General features: G+C 54.5%; 6 protein-coding genes across 6 annotated transcripts; 1 reads left to right on the forward strand and 5 right to left on the reverse strand.

The window, feature by feature from the left end:
- Nucleotides 1–537: 537 nt before the first annotated feature.
- Nucleotides 538–1,536, reverse strand: LY79DRAFT_666661 (uncharacterized protein; the record flags this gene model as incomplete). The annotated part of the gene is made up of 2 exons (XM_060563261.1): nucleotides 538–1,109; nucleotides 1,173–1,536. The coding sequence occupies 2 exons, from the start codon at nucleotides 1,534–1,536 to the stop codon at nucleotides 538–540; spliced, it is 936 nt and encodes a 311-aa protein (XP_060418147.1).
- Nucleotides 1,537–5,078: 3,542 nt separating this feature from the next.
- Nucleotides 5,079–6,248, reverse strand: LY79DRAFT_382973 (uncharacterized protein). The gene is made up of 3 exons (XM_060552873.1): nucleotides 6,236–6,248; nucleotides 5,771–6,152; nucleotides 5,079–5,613 (listed from the first exon to the last, which is right to left on the reverse strand). Exons 2-3 carry the CDS (start codon nucleotides 6,038–6,040, stop codon nucleotides 5,308–5,310), a joined length of 576 nt encoding a protein of 191 aa, XP_060418148.1. The 5' UTR covers nucleotides 6,041–6,152; nucleotides 6,236–6,248; the 3' UTR covers nucleotides 5,079–5,307.
- A 149-nt stretch (nucleotides 6,249–6,397) lies between these two features.
- Nucleotides 6,398–9,571, reverse strand: LY79DRAFT_541412 (NOT2/NOT3/NOT5 family protein). Its single transcript, XM_060556929.1, has 8 exons — nucleotides 9,391–9,571; nucleotides 8,890–9,009; nucleotides 8,645–8,789; nucleotides 7,763–8,223; nucleotides 7,393–7,711; nucleotides 7,141–7,344; nucleotides 6,950–7,091; nucleotides 6,398–6,888 (listed from the first exon to the last, which is right to left on the reverse strand). The coding sequence occupies exons 1-8, from the start codon at nucleotides 9,401–9,403 to the stop codon at nucleotides 6,829–6,831; spliced, it is 1,464 nt and encodes a 487-aa protein (XP_060418149.1). The 5' UTR covers nucleotides 9,404–9,571; the 3' UTR covers nucleotides 6,398–6,828.
- A 581-nt stretch (nucleotides 9,572–10,152) lies between these two features.
- On the reverse strand, nucleotides 10,153–11,826 carry LY79DRAFT_383047 (CobW/HypB/UreG). The gene is made up of 5 exons (XM_060552874.1): nucleotides 11,359–11,826; nucleotides 11,292–11,303; nucleotides 11,144–11,240; nucleotides 10,585–11,098; nucleotides 10,153–10,534 (listed from the first exon to the last, which is right to left on the reverse strand). The coding sequence occupies exons 1-5, from the start codon at nucleotides 11,552–11,554 to the stop codon at nucleotides 10,199–10,201; spliced, it is 1,155 nt and encodes a 384-aa protein (XP_060418150.1). The 5' UTR covers nucleotides 11,555–11,826; the 3' UTR covers nucleotides 10,153–10,198.
- Nucleotides 11,827–11,975: 149 nt separating this feature from the next.
- LY79DRAFT_541421 (Mob1/phocein family protein) lies at nucleotides 11,976–14,242 on the forward strand. The gene is made up of 2 exons (XM_060556930.1): nucleotides 11,976–12,399; nucleotides 12,485–14,242. Exons 1-2 carry the CDS (start codon nucleotides 12,184–12,186, stop codon nucleotides 13,853–13,855), a joined length of 1,587 nt encoding a protein of 528 aa, XP_060418151.1. The 5' UTR covers nucleotides 11,976–12,183; the 3' UTR covers nucleotides 13,856–14,242.
- A 556-nt stretch (nucleotides 14,243–14,798) lies between these two features.
- On the reverse strand, nucleotides 14,799–17,144 carry LY79DRAFT_666666 (uncharacterized protein; the record flags this gene model as incomplete). The annotated part of the gene is made up of 5 exons (XM_060563262.1): nucleotides 14,799–15,036; nucleotides 15,119–15,921; nucleotides 15,979–16,715; nucleotides 16,769–16,796; nucleotides 16,848–17,144. The coding sequence occupies 5 exons, from the start codon at nucleotides 17,142–17,144 to the stop codon at nucleotides 14,799–14,801; spliced, it is 2,103 nt and encodes a 700-aa protein (XP_060418152.1).
- Between the last annotated feature and the right edge of the window lie 3,861 nt (nucleotides 17,145–21,005).

Here is a 21,005-nt window from a genome sequence, read left to right on the forward strand (position 1 = left end):
ATCACATCCATATTTGTGGTGTGACCGGAGTTTGGCTCGCCGTTACGCTCGATTCGCCAGGACTCAGCTCATATGCAAACCGACTGATTGGTGTTTCACACGATGAGGTTTGCAAACGCAGATGAAGGTTCTATGGGAATTCATTTCTATCATACGTATCGTTCATTCCTACCGTGATTGCTCAACTAACATTTCGATCATCCTGATCGTTGTAGATTCACACACACCTTGTGAAATCACCCTGCCGCAATGAGAGGTAAATCTGACCCGGAGAGACCCGCCTGGCCGTTTTGTCTCGCCCCAGAAATCCGATGGAAATAAACGGGAATCTTCGACAGATTTCAACATGCCCCCATCCCCTTCCCCCAATGGTCAGATTTGGTTGAAAACCCGTTATGCGTCCGTTCACATCCCAGTAGCCAGCCTCCTGTCCAACCTGACATGGGAAACAAGAATATACTCCAAAGTCTAAACACAAAACCCAAGGAACTTCCTTTCTACCGTTTAGATATCATCCTGGCTGTGGTTCCCCCCCTCTCATTGTCGTTTGGGCGCTACGAGTGACAGACCCTCGCCGACGCCATCGGACAAGCCGCCTGTGAAGCCCTCGACTGTCCAGGCAATTGCTTCTGTGAGAGCCTGCCCGAGCCTGCCGTCGCCGACGTTGCACAAGGCGCCGGTTATGCGCATGCCCTTGCTGCCGATGGCGTTGGCGAGACCCATACCCGCGCCCACCAGATTCTCCGATATCCGGTACTCCCGCTCCGTGCGGGCTGCTAGCCGCAGCAGGAGGATGAGGTATGGAAGCGCCAGATGAATAATGAGGAAGATGTTGACGACGGCCGTCTGCACGCCCCTGTGGAGGATCGAGCGCCCGTTATTTGCGCCCCGCGATGGCGAATACGCGCGGCTGTTGGGAGGGGTAGAGGGGATGAAGTTAGACGGTGTCGACGTGCGGAGTCGATGGAGCTCGTGTTCGTTCAGGTCGCTTGGGAGCGCCTTGAGGATGTACTCGACACCGTCGAGGAATGCTTTCCGTTCAAAGTCCACTGCCGGCCGCCGCGAGGGCTGTCTTAGCTCATCCTGAGCGACGGCAATCAAAGCAAGGCCTGCAAGATGGTAATGTCAGCTGCGGGGCCTCTCGAACGCGGTTTCGTCTTGATGAACCCTACCTTGTTGAGCAAACCGCCAATCCACGTTCGAGCACTGACTCGCTGCCTCCTGTTGCTGTAGGCGGTATTGTTCCGCCTGTCGCCGGTCCTGCTCGTGCTTGTCGGCTGCAGACCGCATCTCGTACGTCCGCGAGGACTGGTGGTGCTCCGTGGCCACCAGACTCATGTGCTCCTCGGTGCTCTCCGAGATGATGCGTGCCTGGGTGATGTTGGGGTGCATGCCGTCGAGCCCCGACAGCGAGCGGGTGTGCGACTGCCTGCTCGAGGAGAGGGTCTGCATGCTGGCGCTCTTGCGGATGGACCGCAGCGGCGGGAGCCTGGACTGAAGGGACGTGGGCAGCATCGAGAAGACAGTCGAGGACATTCTATTCTGCGGCAGGGTGATTTCCTCAAAAATAGGACCCCAGGGTCGCAGGGGGGGCATTCTGTTTTTATTGTCGGGAGAGGCGCGAGGCACGTCCGTCCGCAATGGTGGTGGCTTTCCGGTGGGAGACCACAACAACCCAGGGGTGTTAGGGAATTCGGTGAAATGGGCGTGGCGGTCTGTTCTCACTCCCTGGTGATCTGGTGAGGAGGCTCCTAGGCTTGGGACCGGGAGCGTTATCGCCAGCGTAGGAATGCTATGGTTCGACGGCGATCGATTCTAGCCCGGCGCCTGTAGCCTACGGGTCGGGGAATGTGGGCGAAAAGCGTGTTTGACAAGGTTCAAATAAAGTCTCCTCTGTGGAAACCAACGTTTGAATGCGATCACGCCTACGAGGGACCGTCTCCAAGGTGAGTGTGGTACTGGAATGCCTCGATTCAAGATGGCAGCCGAAAGAGACGACGACAAGCACGGTGGGATAGCGGGAGAGCAGGAGTGTGATGCAGGTCAGAGTCCGTGAGGTGAAGCTCTATGAGGGGGTTGGAAGAACATAAAGTCGTAAAGCAAGACAAAGAAACCAAACAAGTGAGAGGGAGAGAGGGAGAGGGGAAAAGAGAGGAAGAAAAAAGACTCGGGGAGAGAGGCTAGGTAAAGGTGGTGTAAGGCGACCAGCACAATAAACCGGAAGAGGTGGAAGTGGAGCTGGAGTGCGCAAAGGAAAGGTCAGGAAGTGTGTGGTAGTTGATAAGTCTCGCCGGGCGGGTTGTGGTTTCTCCAAGGATTCCTTATTTTTTTGTTGTTGCATATATTTTGCGGGCTGTACTTTGTCCATCGGTAGCGGCCGAGTTCTGTGTTCTGCCTCGTCCGATACAAGAGGGTAAACAGCTTCCCCGTCAGAGCAGGAAAGTTTACCTTGTGTTTGCCAGTCAATACCTCTCGAAGCACGGGTATTCGAGTCCTCGAGACCCTTTGTAACGTTTGTTACTGCGTCCTAAGCAGAGTTACCGCGAAACGCTCATCAACAAGTGCACAGTTAAGCACGCTGAGTGCTTGAAACGCCGCCCCGCCGTCTACCAAGTACTACCTGCACCCGTGTCCACGAGCCTTTTCTTCTGTCCCTCAGTGTTCGCCTTGCTTTTCGGGTGAGTACCGGAACGCACTGGGAACGAAAAGAGATACGTTCTCCAAAGCATGTGAAAGACAAGAAATGTTGGGTCGGAGCGGGGCTTATCGGTTCTCTAATCCGATACATCCATGCCAATGCTCATGCTACCCACCCACCCACGGTATCCTACACTACCTATAGGTTAGGTATTGGTACACTACAGGAGGCAATGAAAGCACATGGCCTACGGCCTATTGCGCCATTACCTCTGCATGAGAAAAGGTGCCCTCCCTTTCCCGGTCCATCTTACAAAGTACCTTAACTACAGTCCATCCATACATCGTACAATACAGTCCCACGGGGCATGTGCACAAGTAGTGTACACCGTAGGACGGATGCTAAACGGTCAGTGTTGCAGGGGGGGCCGTCTTCTGCCATTGAAGCTGCAGATTGGCAGCTGCGACGCCCACACGCAGTGCTCGTTACGTGACTTCATGGGAGGTCATGCATTGCTTGGGGATTTCCGATTCGATTGTTGAGGCCATACAGGTTCCCGGCATGGGATCAGCAGCAAATGACGGGCATGCAGTGACAGGTTGCGGCGTCCCAGTGTTGTACATACGCAGTAGGTACTACATCGCACCAAAGGTACCTTGGTATAGTACCGCAGGCGGCGCTAGAAGCGCAGCCCAGCGAGTGAGATCCAGCCGCCAGCCGCATCTTGGAAATCCTCCAACCACTCCCTGAGTCCCCTCCCGGGCACCTCCCACACCATCTAGGTGGTAAATACTACACCAGAGTCCCCTCGTACCCCACGAACCAGCCAGAGGCGAGATCCCTCGGGTCGAACAAACCCTCGCCTCAACCTCTCTAGCCTGCTGTCTGTTCTCTATGCCTATCCTGGCACTATCGCACTATCACTTGACGAACTTGGTTCTGGCGCTTCCTTGTGGCGTCGCTGCCGCTTGGCTTTGCCACTTGCACACCGTTCTCCTTCGCCCTTCTCGTCTTCGTTCACGCCCCAGTAAACCTCGGATTCCTTTCCTGGCATGCCGCGGATGCAGGGTCTTTCTCTTAGATCTGAAAGGCGGGAGGTAGAGAGGGGGGGATATCTAGGGGACCACCCAGACGACCCCGAGAATCGCCGACAGCCTGCCGCTATGCACCAAACACCAGGAATGGGAAAAAGAGGACAGCTAACGCCAAAGCGATGTCGGTAGCCTAGGGAGACCCTAACGTTTCGCCCCAGACCCTTCTTCCTCGATCAACCCGCCGCTTTGGGAGAAGCAAGACGAGGTACATGCGGCCCAGGCCCTGGCAAGGCCGGGCTCCGAATGTGATTCCTTTGACCTGAACGCTGAACGCTCTGTTATAAAAATGTCTCTCCTTTTCCTTCCTTTGTGCCGCCGGAACCGAACAAAACCGGCAAGGCTCTCTGGCTCTCCTGTTCATTTTCGTTGAATGGCGGGGTTGGTCCAAGCCCCCCTCCATAGGATAAGTTCACTTTGCACGCCTAAGCTGAAGAGAAAGCCCACGTGTCTAGCTGTCGTGCATCGAGGTCCAAGGGGTCGACGACAAAAACACTAGCATCGAGCCCCCCCCCCCCCCAAACCACCTCGACGCCGACGGCCCACCCTTGACAACGGAAAAAAAATGTCTCAGGTAAAAATATATATATATATATATATATTAAAATTAAAATTAAAATTGTATGCGCTGTACAACGCCGGCCGGCTGGATGCACTCGAAGCCGCCGCCTGGAAAAGTCAAGCCGCAGTGGATGGCCGTTTCCCCCGTCCTATGAAGCAAGCTCACCTAGAGCAAAGCCTCAACTCGGCGGCGGGCAGAAACTGCATACACCATAGTGATTATTAAAGACAAGGAGGAAGATTGACCAAGATGTGCCCATGTGGGTGGTTTTTAACATGGCAGGCCAACGCCCATCGCCGCATCGACTGTGCAACGACTTTGTTGGATAAGATCGCTTTGTCTTGTCGTTGTCCGGGTCACGTGAGACAAGATATCTACCAGGTTGGTCCTGATTCCACTTCGACTGGGCCCTCGGCTGAGCCGGGCATGTGGTCATGGCTTTGGACAGCATGCCGTGTTTGTGAGGCACCAGATGCCTGTCAAAGCCATCGCGACTAAAATGATGGAGGACGAAGTGAATGGATACGGGGCGAACGCGATAACACGACCGGCCGTTCATTACGGCTTCCTCATTGCGGTCAAGCGGGCGGCCAGCACCCCTACCCCCCGCTCCAACTTCTGCCACACAGAGAAGGGGTCTCCCTTTAGACTGGCAGCGCAATAGGATGTCGCGTCAGATGCAGGCGCCTTGTCGGCATGTGCTTATCGGGGTTTCTTGTCGATCGCCTCTGTAATTCCTTGATACGACTGGCTGCCCCTAAGGGATCACGGTACATTGCGTAGGACTTGACTCAAGATCAAACGCCGGGGTCGTGTTCGAACCTTGCTGGTGACAGTATCTTCGCGTATTGGATTAAATCCCCAGCTACCACCACATCTTAGACTCTCGCTGTATGCGTGTGTGCGCGTGTGCAAATTCCCAAATGTACAAACCCGCTACTGTCCCTACACTACGCTCGTGAAAATAAAACACTCTTGTTCAAGGCACTCTCAGAAACCGCCATCCGGAGCCCCCCTCAGCTCGCTGCCTTCTCCGCGGCGATCTTGGCCTCCATCTTCCGCCTCGCCGCAAGGATCATCTCGTCCCTCCGCTTCTGGAGCAGCGACTGCCTCTCGTCGCGGTTCGAGCTCCACCCCCTGCTAGCCTTCTCATTCTCCGCCTCGGCCTGTTCACGCTGTTGTGCCGAGATCTTGTCCTGCAGCCTGTACCGTGTAATCAGGTCCGGCTGCGTCGGCTTCTCGGCCGCCTTGGCCGGTGTCGAGGAGCTCGCCGTCGCGTTATTAGCTCCTGGCGGGGGAGGAGGCTGGAATGTGATGGGAGGCTGTGGGTCATGTTACAGTCAGCGAGGCTGCGCTCTGCAAGATGGCATCAGGCGCCGCGATAGGTAGCTCTGGCGGATACCAAGTAACCATTACCAGTGCCGCTATTGCGGCAGTTTCCCATGCGCGGGGAGCTGAACAAGCGAGGCAAGTACTAACCGTCTCCATTCGTCCCGCAAGAATCCTCTCAGACGTCGCCTGGATGTTGCCCCCATTTCTCTGCAGGTCCCAGAGGATGGTCCGTCGTTCGACCTGCGGGAACATTTGCTGTATCCTCTCGACCGCCGCCTCTCGCATGCGCAGCACCGACTGGGCGCTCTGTCGAGGCGCTGGCGGCGGGGCTGGCGAGAAGAAGAGGAATCGAATCACGAACGCCGTCACCAGTAGAATCACCACCAGATACGGCAGCGAGATCTGCTCGTTCGCCATGGGTACCGTGTGTTGGTGTGCACGTGTGTATGCGTGTGTGGTCGGGGTTGCGTTCCAGTCAGATCGGAGGCTCGTTCGGGTCGTTCGTTAAGGACCCGGCCAAGGTTGCAAACTTTCGCTTGAGTGAGATGTGTTCAAGTCTTTCGACCGAGAGAGATTGATCGGTGCACGCTTCGCAGGGAATGAGGTACTGACGTGGAGAGGCGAGAGATCGTGTCGCTGCTGGGCGTGGGATCGGGACGTGGTCGAATTGATACGTGGAGTCCCGCTGGTAGCTTTTATGGAGTTGATGAGTTCATCGTCCTTCGTTCACCAAGCAGGGATTAGGAGCTTATGTGGCGCAAAGCCGGAGTTTTCCGCGACAGGAAGGGGCGCACGGGGCCGTCATTGGCGACCCACTCCCCGGCCCGAAAACACCACAGCTCGGGATTCACAACAAACGTTGGAGGTGACCAACTACGTACTATCCCACAATACCTGTTTGCAAAACGGAGCACACGAAAATCGGGTTTTTTTTTTCTCTTCGAATCATCGGCATCGTCCTTTTTATTTCCCTTCGTCGACGGCCGTAGGTTATCCCCATTAATCAGTGATTCATTCATACACACAAAGCGGTGTTAGGCAGCTTGTGCCATATGCTTAGTCCAGCTTCAATCCGGAAGCCTGTAAAACGTTGCTGCATAAACATGAATTCAACGCCTGTTTGGCGAAATGCCCAGTGCCCAGGTATGAAGCCGTTCCAAGCCCTCGTCAACACGACAAGAAACCCCGCCGTAACCGTAATTGAACTATGCAGCAGGTTGTACCAGGTTCGTCTCAAGATCCCCATAGTGCAGCGTGAGCTCCCTCTGTATCAAAGGTTAGCTGCCGGTACAAATTGACAGATGATTAAGATTAGCTGAGACATACCCGTTCCTTACGCCAGTTGGTGGTGTCCCAGACGATGTAGTAGCCGCGCTCGTGATGAGGGCCAAGACTGGTGGGCATCATAAGCTCATCCTTAGTCAGCCAGATATGCAACTTCTTGTGCCACCGCCAGTTTCGGTTGTGTCTGTATCCTAGTCAGCTAAAGTAGATGAGAAAGAGACCAAGACACCCACAGCTCGACCGCAGCCAAGTGCTGCTTGATGTCCTGCGTGCAGCTGTAGAAGATCCAGAAGAGGGTCTCTTCGTTAAAAGATGGGATCTTTGTATCGATAGGCTGGACGTTGGTCACTTTGTAACACTCAGGTAGACGGACGTTGGGAATGGCGGGACGCGGTGGCGTGTCGTCAAAGAGAGAGTAAATCTGCGTAGAGATGAGACTGTAGCGATTAGCGGATGGTCCGCCCCACGAGCCTCAATTTCCTTACTCTGAAGAATTGACATTAAGACCAAACTCGTTGGGATCCATTCCCTGCATGAGCGCTGCGTAGCTGGGGTAGTTGTTCATGAGAACGCGCAGACCTTTCATGCCGAACTTGTCGATTGGAGCCATTCCCGCCAGGGGGTCCTGGACCTCGAGAGACTGGCCGTCCTTCTCATCCTTCGTCTTACCGGTAACCGAGTCGTTACCAATAGCTCCTAGGGGGTTCCGGCTTTCTGCGGCTTGAGATGAGCTGCTGTCGCCAGATGCCTCTGTGTGGAGAGCACCACTCTTGTCAACAGATGAGTCTTGCGTTCTTGGTTGGTCTTGAGTCTCGTCAGTGGGAAGAAGTGTGTAACGCGGGGAGGGTGGCATACCCTGCGCGCTGGCGATCGACGGTGAGCGGCCATCTGGTCTACTGTTCGCTGAGAGCGCATTAAGCAGGCCGTTACCTGCGCCTGCGCTTCGGGGAGGAGGTATCGCTGCGGACGAGCCGGTCGCCTGGTTACCGAAGCCCAGAGAAGGCATCAAGTTGCCACCACGCTCGCCACCAATCTCACCGTTCGCGTTTCGGTTCAGAGGCGGGAAATCATCTACCGGATTGGACTGTGACTGGGGAGTCGGGGCCCCGCTGGTCTGGTTACCGAAGCGGAAGGCACCTTGGCGCGCTGACGAAGGGGTGAACAACTCATCCTGCGCGCTCTGTGCTGAGAGTGGTGTTGACTGCTGGTTGCGTGGCACAGGCCCACCACCCAGGTTTCGCGATGCTGTTGATGACCACATGTTTGACTGGCCGCTGGTGTTCATCTGGGCGTTGTTGGAGAGGGAGGGAAATTCGCTACTTCAAAAGTCAGTAACTGCCGTCGTTAAATTGCTGAGAGACTTGAGATGAAGTTGCGCCAAAGAGGAAGATGGGGTCAAGGTCACAGTCAGAATTAAATCCCAGAAAAGAATTACTTCTTGAGAACCTCAGCGTAACCCTTCTTAGGCTGTTGGCCTGGGGGAGAAGGAGGGTCCATCTTCTCCTTTGCGGCGGTTTTCTTTCGAACCAGGCGCGACTTTTTGCCCATGGTTGTGGAGAACAGAAAGTCAAGGCGAAGTAGGGGAAAGGAGAGTAGAAGAACCAAAGTGCGGTTGGGTGTGAAGGTCGGATTGTAGCAGCTGGTGTTGTCGTTGCGTGCGGAAGGTGATAGTCGGGGCAGAAGTGAGGTAGGGCAGGGGATGGCCGCGCGAGAAGGGAGAAGGAGGAAAGAACGTACGAAAGGTCAAGCGGTGTTGCCGGTTGCGACCCGCTTAGGCTCTGGGCAAAGCTCACATTTCCTCCAAGTTGACGGGCTTGATTTTGCAGACCAGCACCTCCCATGGGCACCCCTCCTCCAAATGCCCAGCCTGACCCGTTACTGCCTGTGTATTCCAAACACTCTACGTTAACGTACTGCTTCTTCCTCTTCTTGTCGGTCGCATGTGGCCGCAAAGAACACAGACAAAGGTTTTGTGACTGTACCTATCTTGCCATTTGGTAACCTGTTTGTTACTGTCCTCCCAGGCTGTTGCTGCTGCTGCTGCTGCTGCTGGCCACCAAAACCTGTCGGTATGCCACGCAGTGATTGAGGAGCTACTCCTACTGATTGCGCCCATTGTCAGCTTGGGGAACTGGTAATGAGACTTTCTGAGAGTTCTAGGGTTGTTCCCTAAGGATCAAGCTTCAAACGAGGCCCCTGTTTGTCCATCGAGAATCCATATCTACGTCGGGCTCGGCCGGCGCCAAGCGTCAAGGCTCAACCTCTATGTCGGTTGCTGAGGATGGCGAGGGGGGTCTACTGAGAGCATCGCCGGTGGCGTCACGTGTCGCATGCATCGTTACAGTATCCAAAGAGGATTTTCGATGGTACAGAATCGTATTGGCCAGCATTGAGAGTCGCGACGAGATCCAGGTGGCCTTGATGGACATGCAAACGGCGGGGTACCCCGAGGCTGAAAGGAGACAACAGAGGATCAAGCCTACCTGGTCGGTTCATGGTGAAGGATCTTCGCGGTAAATGATCGCAATGAAGGGTCGCGTCGTATAGGTAGACGTCGAGAGGGGTTCGGGGTTCAATTCGGATCGCCGATGGGTCGAGTTCGCTCGAAGGATCGTTGTGGCTCGAAGCTTGCACGCAAAGAAGCTCTACCGGGGATTGTTTGTACTGCACACTTCAGTGAGAGGCCGAAAGCCCAGCCAACACTGACGAGCGGAAGACCGGTCAAAGATGGATCCGATGGCCTGTGCGCCTTGAGCCCCTCCAAAAACCCCTGCATCAGTGCGAACCTGCGCTACTGCGGTACGTGTTCCTGGGGTCTTTTTCTAACATCATGTTGTTCCCAATACATGGGATGACAGTTTTTACAACGACCCGCTGCTGCTGATGCTTTTGAGGGCCCTTGGGGGCTTTCGAGGGTCGCAACAGGAATCATGGCTCCCGGGTCTGCGTTGATCTTCTGGCCTTCGAATTGTCAAGGCCGTCTCTGGTATGGGCTATTGACGGGGTGCCGAGCACCTACACATTTCACTTCCTCTACCAGTTGCTCATTTCCTACAATGCGTTTGTGCCAACGCAACCAGGCTGCATGGTCTTCTTGTTGGATAGACCATCTGCTCATACTTTTTTGGTGCGCGTGGCTTCCCACCACGTCCGGCATTCACGCCGCTTTACAGCGATTGTGTCCAAGCTCTCTGGGCTGACTATCTACGTTGGAGCAACGAACATCACCAGCCTGGGCAGAGTCCACCCCGCTATGTCGAATCATGAGGTGTACGATGCATGTGTTGATTGCTATGTGCTCAAGATGAGGAGGTCCGCGAAGCTCTTTTCAAAGTCAACGCCCTTCAGGTGTCTTCCAATGAGGATAATTTTGCCCTCGTGAGCTTGCGCCGCCTCGCGCGATTGATCCGGCGAGTCGAGTATCTCGAATATCTCCCGAACGCCCTGGATAAGCTTGACATCGCCGTTGTCAAAGATGAGTCGGCCTTTTGACCGGTGGACCTCAAGCACTGTTGCCTCATCCCCAGGAAGTCGGCGATCCCAGAGTATCTTGCGCAGCCATTTATCGACATTGTCCAACTGTGAGGGCGACAGTTTTGGTACAGGAATCGAAACAGTGGAGATGGTCTATGAGATTAGCAACATTCATCATAAAACCCTTGGCAACGTTCACTCACGGGATCTAAGTGGCTGTGCCCTTTTTGGCTGATGTCAAGCTCCGTAATCTGGTCGTATGCATGCAAATCCAGTAGGAAGCCCTCGAGCTGAGGCACCTCGCTCTGTTTGGTGATGTGGATCTTTGCTATGCCATTGATGGACTCTATCCTCGACCTGACTTGGTTCAACTCTTCCTCAGAAACGAGGTCCGACTTGTTAATGACAACGACATCGGCGTGCGAGATCTGGACGTGGGCGGTCGTCATAAGCGGGCCATGGCCGTGGCTGTCGTTCTCCTTGTGGTCCTCGTCAATTTCGATCTTGCCCGCGGGGTCATCGAGACTGCGGAGGATGTTCTTCGCATCGACCAGCGTTACAATGCCGTCTAAGTAGATGGTACTTCCCAGGCCGTCGTCGACCCAGAACAGGGGGGCGAGGTTACCAGGGTCGGCCAAGCCTGTGGTTTCCAACAGAATGTAGTCAAATGCGCCCTTCTTTTCCATGAGCGATTCGATGGCATTGACGCCGGTGTCTCTGACCTGTGTTAGTCTTGTTCACACCAGATGTACGGTCCCTTACTTAACAGAGCAGCAGATGCACCCGTTGCCAACTTCCAGCCACTCCTCCACTTGCTCGTCACCCTTGTTTACAGTGAGAGACTTCTCGATATCGAGTGCTTGAATGTGTAAGCATCTCTAACCACCCTGATTGATGAGCACATCCTTACAGTCGCCAAACTCTACAAACAACGTTAGCGCAATTTGATTTTATTTGTTGACCGTCTGATAACTGACCATTCATGATGACAGCAATTTTCTTTCCATGCTGAGCCGTCAAAATGTAATTGAGCAAAGTCGTCTTCCCAGCACCAAGATAGCCGGTCACGATAGTTATGGGGACCTTGATCTGTCTTTCCGAAGGAGGCAGCTCTTCCTGCAGCTCGGTGCCCGTCTCTACTAGATCGGGGGGGGCATCATCGTCGAAATCCATGGTGGGATGGGGGGAGCTCTGTGCCTGAGCTCAGACCAGATCTGTGAAGGCAAGAGATGTACTGGATTGAATCCAAGGCAGACTCTTCTTCTGAGGACAGTTTGCGGATGCGGCAAGAACCTTTGGGCAGACCAAGAACCATACAATAAAACACGCTTTTTGTATGACTTGTAGAGCGAGGAAGTCTGCAGACTGAGCAGTGGAACAGATGATCGGTACGTACCGGGTTGCGTTTTCCATTTGACGTCGTCTGGTCCCACTTCACTGTCGGCGGCAGCTTCATCACTGAGAATGAGGACCCCGGGAAACTCTGCCTGACTAAGCCGACTAGGGGTGGTTGAGCATGGAAGCCAGCGCAACAAATGACACCAAGCAGAGAAGCTCTGGCCCCCAAAGACCCGATGTGGGTGACTTGGAGCTCTGCTTAGCCGCCCGCCTTGACTTTTTGGCACTTGGCTCAAAGACAACCACGTAACCTGCCCACCACCCTCTGCAACGCCTCTGCCCGCGAACTTTGATGGCGAAGAGGTTTTACCACCGAAAAGGACATACTCTCACCATTACACACCGCTGCCCTATATAGACATCCTTTATTCTCCGTTCTTCACTCTCTATTCCTCTCCTTCACAATGTCAATGGCGCCGAGCTCGCCCCGGCTACCCAGTCCACCGCCGCCTGCCGAGATCCAAATCGGTCCTCCATCCCCCTCAATGGGTGTACAGTCGAATCGTCAGGCTTTGCCTATGGAGCAGTCCCTGATCGAGTCGAATTCGAGGCGCCGCATACACCCGGGTACTAAAGCTGCCGACATGGCTGCTGGTCCGCCGCTGATTCCCCTTAATGAGGTGCGTACATACCACTGCGAAAGCACGCGACCTCCCTCCCTCCTCCTAGTGCGGCCTTCGCGCTGACGTTGTTCTTTTCATATAGCTCGATTCGGCCTTTCAGCTTCAGGAGCACCTTGCCGCCCTCCATTACTACCATACCAACAGTAACAGTACCCCGATAACCCGTACGACGGCGATCCAGCTCGCGACTCCCCCGCCTGGCATTGACCGCACGTTATGGCTATACGAATTGTGCCGCTTCCTCATCTCGCAGTGCAATACTCTCATCGTTGGCTTCCTCTTCGACTCCCCGCCCTGCAGCGCCGCGACATGTCCCGAGATGCGCGCCTCCGAGTGGCAATTCCTTTGCGCCGTCCACGAGCAGCCCAAGAGCTGCTGCGCCATCGACTACTGCTGCCACACGCTTGACTGGGCCGCGAATATTGTCACCGATCCCAAAATCTTCCCTTCGCGATTCGTCGTCCTCTCCGACGTTCACAATAAGAGCGTGGCCGTCAAGAACCTCGTCAATGTCTTCCGCCGCCTGCACCGCATCTTCGCTCACGCATGGTTCCAACACCGTGCCGTATTCTGGACTATCGAGGGCCAGACCGGCCTCTACGTCTTCTTCAAGACCGTCTGCGACATGTACGACCTCCTCCCCGCGGAGAACTATAAGCTCCCGCCCGAGGCCGAGGGTCTTGAGACCGCGACGGCCGTGCCCGACGCAAATGGCGGTGATAAGAAGCAGCTACCAATGTCGATCATCAAGTCTTCGCATCATGGAGAAGGTGGGGTTCAAGAAGAGGACAACTTCCAGCCTGTGGGCCGTACTGCCACGAGACGTCACGTCAGAGCTAGCCCGTCTGTCGGGAGTGCGGTGACGACCGTCGTCGAGGCTGAGGAGGAGGAGAGCGACATGACGAGCAAGCTGCGCGCGATGCGCATCTCGGCCCCGGATACGGTCGAGGAGGAGCCCGAAATGGCGGACGTGCCCGTAATTGTTGAGAAGGAAGTCATGGATGATGCCTCACCCACGGAAGAGAATGAGCCTACTGTGTCCGCACCTCAAGAGGTTGTACCCGAGAAGCCCGAAACAGAGTCTGGCGGTACGGAAAAGCCTGCCGAGCCAACCGAAGATGAGCCGAGCAGGGCGCCAACGGAATTTGACGATTCAGAGGAGCCCTCTGCGTCGGCACGACTTGATAAGGAGCCTTCGGCGACGGAGAATGAAGCAGTAGAAGCTGGGGACGAAGTTGGGAAACTAGATAGCAAGGCTGCCGACGACGCCTCCGCCGAGACCAAGGAAGAGTCTGTCGAAAATGACGACGTCAGCACCAAGGATTTCGCTCAGGACACAGCTGAGTCCGCGACAAAGATAGATGCCACAAAAGATGATAACAAGCCCGAAGAACCCAAGAAGGGCAGCGATGGGCCCAAGGCGGAGTCCGCAGAGGAGGTCAAGGAGACGTGAGAGAGGAAAGAAGATTAACGACTTTGGTAATTATGATGAGTTTTGGAAGTACCGGCTTGTTCTTGTGGAAGGGGGGATTCAGCCAGCCGGGCACCGCTTTGTTCTCATTACATGCGTGTGTTCTCCACAAAGTCCTTGTGGCGGGGGTGCTTCACTTTTTTTATTCTGTTAATTGTAATGAGACGAGGTCCACGTATGTATAATATTTGCTTTTGTAATCTTGTGATGTGTTTGGCGCATCACTGGAAGTATGTATCAACAAGAAGAACCAGGAGAAGAATAGTGATAATAGAAGAAGAAGAAGAACAAGAAGAAGAAGAAGAAGAAAGAGAAGAAACAGAATAAAAAGAAAAAGAAAAAGAAGACGACAACAACAGCAACGTCTATGTCTAACGGGCGCAGAAGTTTTGGTCGGTGATCATGATGTGAATAAGATGTCCAAGAAAAAGAACCAAAACAAAGAAACTTAGCACAAGAGCAATACGATGATGCTAAGGACGGGATGGAGGGGGCTGGCAAACGCTCAAATGCGTGGCCTGTTTAGTTCTGTCTGTATAGGGGAAGACAGAGGAAAGTGATCGAGATGACAGGCAGCCTGCTAACGAGGGGGGGGGGACGGGGCCGGATGGAACTGAACCGGCCTTGCTTTGCGTATAGTCCATCGGTCGCTTCGCTTATTGCCCAATGTGCTCAAAACAGGCTTGTTTTCTTCCTGTACTGTGCCGCCCCCCCCTCGCAGAGGTTGTCTTGGAGGATAGCCCTGATGCTGATGCAAAATCCCCATGATAATGTCCAGACCTGTGTGTGTATTGTGGCCTGATTCTCTCATTTATTTTCGTGCCAAGGAAACTTGATTTGGCTTTCCTCCCGTGGGCTCCATTTCCCAGGTCTTTCTCCCAATCTCGTCCGTGTTTACAGACCAGCGGGGCCAACAGCACGTGCCCTACTCAGCCTGAGCCGCGTTCTCCTCTGCCATTTGCATCTTGGCAAAGATGTGACGGACTTCTCGTAGGTTCTCTGCCTGGGCAGAGACCGCGTTGGCGTTACGTTCGTCGGCGAAGGCCCGGACGTCCTGTAGGATCCGGCTGTAACCCTCATCGTTGGGCAGCCACCAACGTGCACAAGACGGCTCAGAAAACATCTCGGCCATCTTGGTACGGAGTGTAAGCGGGTGTATATACCTAGAATGCGCGAGTCGAGTCAGCTCCTATTACGTATGTCGTGCACCACGCAGATGCCGGACTGTTCCAAACATCCACTTACCCCATAGTTTCTAACAACGCGAATTTCCGTCTAACCCAGTTGTGATGCTTGGTGTCCTGTGGCAGGAACAGTGCCGAAATCGCAACGCAGGCCTGGATCATGATCAGGCTGCCCTTTGGACTTGACGGCCACTCTTCCACAGCTTCGAAGATCTGGCAGATGGCGAACGCATGGCCTCTCAACTCGCCATATAGCCGTCCTCTATCTGTTGTTGATGACTGGCATTTGTGCATCATCATCGTGGAATTGAATTCGCCGATGAGCAATGTCGTAGGAAAAGCTGGGAAGTCGTATAAAACCCCCGGGGCAAAGGGGTCTACAATGTCGTTGTCATTCAGGGCTCGTGCGTGGCTGAAGTCCGTGACGAAGTGGGAAGGGTCAGTGAGTGCATGGTCCCAGCCGTCTTTCCAGTCTTGAAGCGAATTCTGGATTCGTTCGTGTTCGATTGCGAAGTCTTCTGGCGAGATCTGGCCCCTGCTGCCTCGCGCAAACAGAGTCGACATTTCTCTCGAAATCACCCTTAGACGGCCCGCCTCCGCCTCATACCTCCACTCTCGACTACCTGCCTCGTCCAAGATAGCCTGCTGGTCGCAGTATTCGACAAAGGTCGTGAACCATTCTGGAGCTAGCATTGTAGGAAACCCGCCCATCAAGGCGATAAAGATGTCGAAACGTCCGTACCAAGACAAAACCATTCTTCCAAGAGCACTCTGAGGAGCCGTCTCCGGGGTGAACAGGTGAGTCAGCATCTCGAATGCGGCCTTTTGATGCCCCATGAGGTTGATCCAGTCACCCAAGTACTCCTATTGATGAAATCAGCAAGCGTGGCTCTACGACCAGGGGCCAAATATTGCTCGTACCTCGACCGTGGCGAGCTGCAGTACCGTCAGAAGCATGCCGACACTGTGCTTCTCCTTTCTCTTGAGCGAGTTCAGCAAGAGGATAACACTCTTGTTGTAATACTTCAAAAACTCCTCCATCTTGCCGTTGGGATCCTGCAAAGTGCGTTGATACGCGGCAAACCCGACGATTGCATATAGCAAAGCGTCGTTCTGCAGAGCAAAGTTTGGCAGAATGACACGAAAAAAGTCATGGGCGTCGGTAATCATGCAGTAGTGATAATGCGTGACGTGCTCGCAAAAGTATTCCAGATGCTGACGCAAGTCGGCCGGTAGATGTGACCAGTCGGTGTGACTACTCAGGGAAAGAATAGCGAGGTCTGGCATCGCATACGCCGTAGTTGCTTGACTACTCGTGGACGCAGAAGGCGAGACGCTTTTGGGTCCTTCATACGATGGCGTCTCAGAGCCATGACGCGTGTTCGTCGCGCGCTGTAGAATGGACGGCGAAGCTGTGCTGTTTTTATTAGGCCCGGAATGCTGCTGCTCATAAGATGCCTCATCCCCTTCGTCCTCGTCTGGGATGGTGTCTAACCCGGGAGGCTCGGCGTCCTCTTCTATATCCTCCACATCGTTGGAAGAATCCGGGCTGGCCTCTTGTGTAGTCGATCCGTCTTTGGGGGTCGTGGACTGGGATGCCGAGCCCTTAGGTGCTGAAGCTTCCGGGTAAATGCATTCGCGACTGCCTTTCCGGCATCCTGTGATTAGATTAGCTGATATGCCCTTTCAATTCCGTCACCGATTCACATACTATCACAGATTGGACGTGTTTCATCACACTGCCGGACGGGTCAGAAGAAGTTTGCTTCACGTAGGGCTCACAATCTCACCTTGACTCGTCTACTCCTGCACATGTAGCAGCCAGACCTTGTGCGGCGGTGCTTGACGTGATCCAGGCCCTGGGCCGATTTCCTTCGATTTCTTGATGATTTGGGGGCAGTGAGTCCTACAGAGTCGGGGAAGCCAGTGAAATATCCTAGATTGGTATAGGATCCAGGCATGGCACCCCCCATCATGGCCATCTGGGCACCCGGAAACTGAGGTGGATGTAACTCGTGAGGACTCATGCTTTGGCTGGCAGTCACCCCCGTCATGGAGGTGAGAAAATGATGGTAGTAGTCCCCCATCTTGATCGCTAAGGGTGGCCCGTGAGGTAGTTTCTAGATAAGTGGCAAGAGAGCCAAGGCCTTCGCAAGGAAGATCCGTCAGAGTAGAGTAGTAGGGGCGCGCACGAGCCCGACTAGGCAGTCCAGATCAGAACTTGTGTCGGCGCGTCGGTACCCTTTGGTCCAGGGCATGGGTACTACCAGTTGAAAACAGCGGCGTCAGTTCGATAGGTTTGCAGGGGATTGTGCGGAGAAGAAGAGCTGCTGCTAGCTCCGGATTGCGTAGCACTATGTAGGGGAGGCCAACCGGTTCTTATTTTGGAGAACCAAAAGAGTGAGCTGTGGCGCCCTGAAGAGGGTCTAGGTCATCTAGAGCCACAACTATTCCTTCGACGGCTCCTACAGCGGGTGGTGATGACAGTAGTGGGGCCCTAGGACGGCGTCAATGTGACTGGATAACGAACTGCCCGGGGAGCGGGTAACACAGCCCACGCTTTGGCGATCCACTGGCGGGATTCGCGTAATGACGGGGCTCCTGGCAGGTACTACGCCAGGAAGGGAAGTCGAGACTGGTAAGGATATGAGGTGATGGTGCCTAGCCTCTGTGTCCAAGACAATCCCGGCTTACCTCGAACGCCTTTGAAGGCTAGTAAGGGCAAGATAGCGAGTTCCGGTTGGCTAGAGTCAGGCGAAAGCCAAGGGGACTCGATCGGAGGAGCAAGAACTGATATAAGAATCTGTCCCAAGCCCGAACAAGTAATGCTCCTCGCACGTCGTGATCAAAGGATGAAAACTGAAGCCGTGCGTCAACCTGCCGTGGTTCCACTCACTTGGATCTGATACGGGGCTCAGATGGAGAGACAGGGTTGCTGAGTACGTTCAGGTAGATAGGTAGGGCCAGTTCGAAAGACTCAACGCCGGTAGGTGAGTCTGGGCATGAGATGAAACTGCTCAGGCGTATAGGTATATCGTCCGCGTTACAAAAAGTTGGCGGAACGCGGTATCTAGAAGGAACCTCGCCCTTGGCGGCAACGTTGTGGTGCCGGTGGATGAGGGTGCAACAGACGGCTATTAAGTTGCCCGAGGTAGGTCACTTGTCGAGAGTGTGATATGCCAAAGCAGACGAACGATCCTCCACGGTGATGCTAACCAAGAAAATAGGTTGGGATGGAAATCGCAGTGCTGAAAAGTGATGGAGAGAGGCTGGTGGCGCGGGGTGAAGGGGTGGTTATTGTGGTTCTTTTCTTTTTCGGGGTTTTTTCCCCTTCTTCTTTTCTTTTGATTGGTGCAGTTACCCTTCCGATTTCAAGGCTCTGCTGGTGGTCCCTAGCCTCCGGGAATGCGGTTTGGTTTGCAAAGTGTCGATTAAGGTTCCGGGATGGCGTGTGAGAGCTTTTGGGGGGGGGGGGGGGGGCGGTTGAGGCGTGGTAGACACTTGGGAGAAGGCCGATACAAGGCGCGATATGGAGTTCAGATACGCCTGTGCCGATTGATGAAGAGGGTAACGGCTGGCTGTCCCAAGCCTAAACGGCTTCAATAACCAGCACGCGCTTGGTTTGGTTTGGCTGTCTGCTCAAAGTCTTAGCATGCGAAGACGAAGTGTCGATCGTCAGGTCAGAGACGGTTGAAGGCAGGCTCGACTCACTCCCCAAGTCCAGGCCGCCGGTCTCTCCACAGGCGCGTGAACGTGATTCAGCAGTGGACGTTGGACGTCAAAAGTCTGGTGAAAGAAGGAGAAGCACAGATAAGCACCGGCAAGCTGTGTGAGACATGGGTCTTCCGTCCAAGGTGATGTAACAAGCCAAAGCAAGTGGCTAGGCTACTGCTGGTGGGGGGCAAAGCTGTGACTGGGCTTGCCGGCGTTGGCAGGAAAATCGACACTCGAGACCCTGTGGACGATGGCTGGTAGGAATTTGATCAACGCTAGTCAAGCCGAAAACGATGAGAAGGTTCCCGTTGTTGATCAGATGGCCTGGTCTGGGGGGGGCACAGCGACAGAAAAGCGGTAGCAGTTGAGCATACGACGGTTGTTCGCGCTGGTGTTGGTATGGAAAAGTGAAAGACGACGTTCTCACTAGCTGGTTCCTAGGACAGCTTTAACTCGTGTACATGGCCGACAGCCAGGCTCATTCTGGGAAACCCACTTCCTTAGCAAGTCGGTTGGCGCAGATTACCGGCAGCACACGCAAACGCGCTGAACGGCGCCAGTCGTTGTCTGGCAGGTTGGGGGCCCGTAAGGCGCGCGTTCTTTCCATGCGATTTTAGCGCGGAACTTGTTCAAGCCCAGGCGTCCAGTCGCACTTCTAGGCCTATTAGCTTAGATGCAGAGGTCACTCCTAGTCAATGTGGAACTGGTCCTGTCTAAGGCTGTGGAGATTGACGAGTAGAAGCTTCCGAAAACTGGTTGACCGCCGTTCGGAGCGAGTTTGTATGACCCGGGTAACCGCCACTGTAACGCGGGAAGCAGAATATGTGGGAATATTTATTTCCTGATAGTCATATTTGCAGCTTTGTGGAGAGGGCGGAGGCGAAAGCGGCTTGCGGTTTAGAGTACATAGCAAGGTGGTATGCAGAGCGAGGAAGGGGGCAAGCCAGAGGCTTTCAGTGTTCCCAGGCTGTCGGGGCGTGGGGCCGCGAGCTTGGTGAAAGAGCATGGACGCACGCCGACGAGGCCTCCCCCCTTCACCCACATTAGCCACGCTTCACTCCACCCCTCATTCCACACCCACTTGATCCAGCTCTTGGGTGCTTGAACTAGTTTAGGTGCAATCGTTGAGGTGAATGAGGAAAGGGGTGTCGTTGGAACGGAAGCACAGACATGAGGCCTGGAGGTGTGGCAGAGGTGGGGCCGAGCAGGGGACAACAGACCAGAGGGCGAGTGAGCAGCAGAATTAAACCTAGCTTTCTTGGCCATTGGAGTCCTAATGCTGCTAGCACCCATGCTTTGAAAAAAAAAAAAAAAAATTTAAAGGGAAAAAGGAGGTCAATCCTTTGGATGATGGGACGAGAGAAATGAGCCCAAAGTCGGTGCCGCTGCCGCTGCCGCTGCCGCTGCCGCCGTCGCCGTCATCTGTTGCTGGGTACCACCTAGTGCTAGTGGCCTGTGCTCGGTGACATGTCGCTTGTGGGTGTGGGTGGGAGCCAACGGGAGCCTGCGGGATCGAGGTGCACACTAGGAGATTCGGTCGTTGCCGTTGCGGTCGCCCATTGAGCATATGGGAGCCTAGGCTCTAAGAGGTGAGCTAGAAGGCGATCGGGATACCTTGGCGTACCTACCGTAGACACTCGCGAGATTGATAAAACGCTAATCGGCAAGGGGCATAGCAGCCGCTTTGACGGCCGCTGTAAGGGGTATAGTCTGCTGGCAGAAGCAGGGATCTAGATGGGCTGAATAGGTTGGATGGACTGGCTGGCTGGCTGGCAAGAAGGTAGGTGGGGTCAAGTAGTTGACCGCTTTCTAATAAGAGCTTAGCGCAGTAGATGTACGCTAGCTGAATTTAGCTAGCCTACTACCTCTTACAGTTAGCCTTCTAATTAGCGCTTTATCAATCTCGCGAGTGTCTACGGTACTGTGTTGGTCGCACATGGCAGAGAGCTCCTAGGACCAAACTTTCTTTCCTGTGGCTGGGGCATCCCCTTTCTTGTGACAAAGGGTCGCCCACGCTGTGGCTACTGGTCAACTCGGTATCTGTACTTGGATCCAGACCAGTTCCGCCAAATGTGTTACCATGGACGGTCGTTCGGTGCCGCTGCAACAAGGGGGGGGGGGGGGGAAGGTGTGCAGGAGTCCACGATCCAGGCTTACATTCGGCCTAGTGCAAATGAGGGGAGCACGGAAGACATTGTTACCGGTTCGGACCAATTAATCTCTCCATGGTGGGC

This window comes from Colletotrichum navitas (genome assembly GCF_030913465.1).
Source record: "Colletotrichum navitas strain CBS 125086 chromosome Unknown LY79scaffold_8, whole genome shotgun sequence".
NCBI lineage: Eukaryota > Fungi > Ascomycota > Sordariomycetes > Glomerellales > Glomerellaceae > Colletotrichum > Colletotrichum navitas.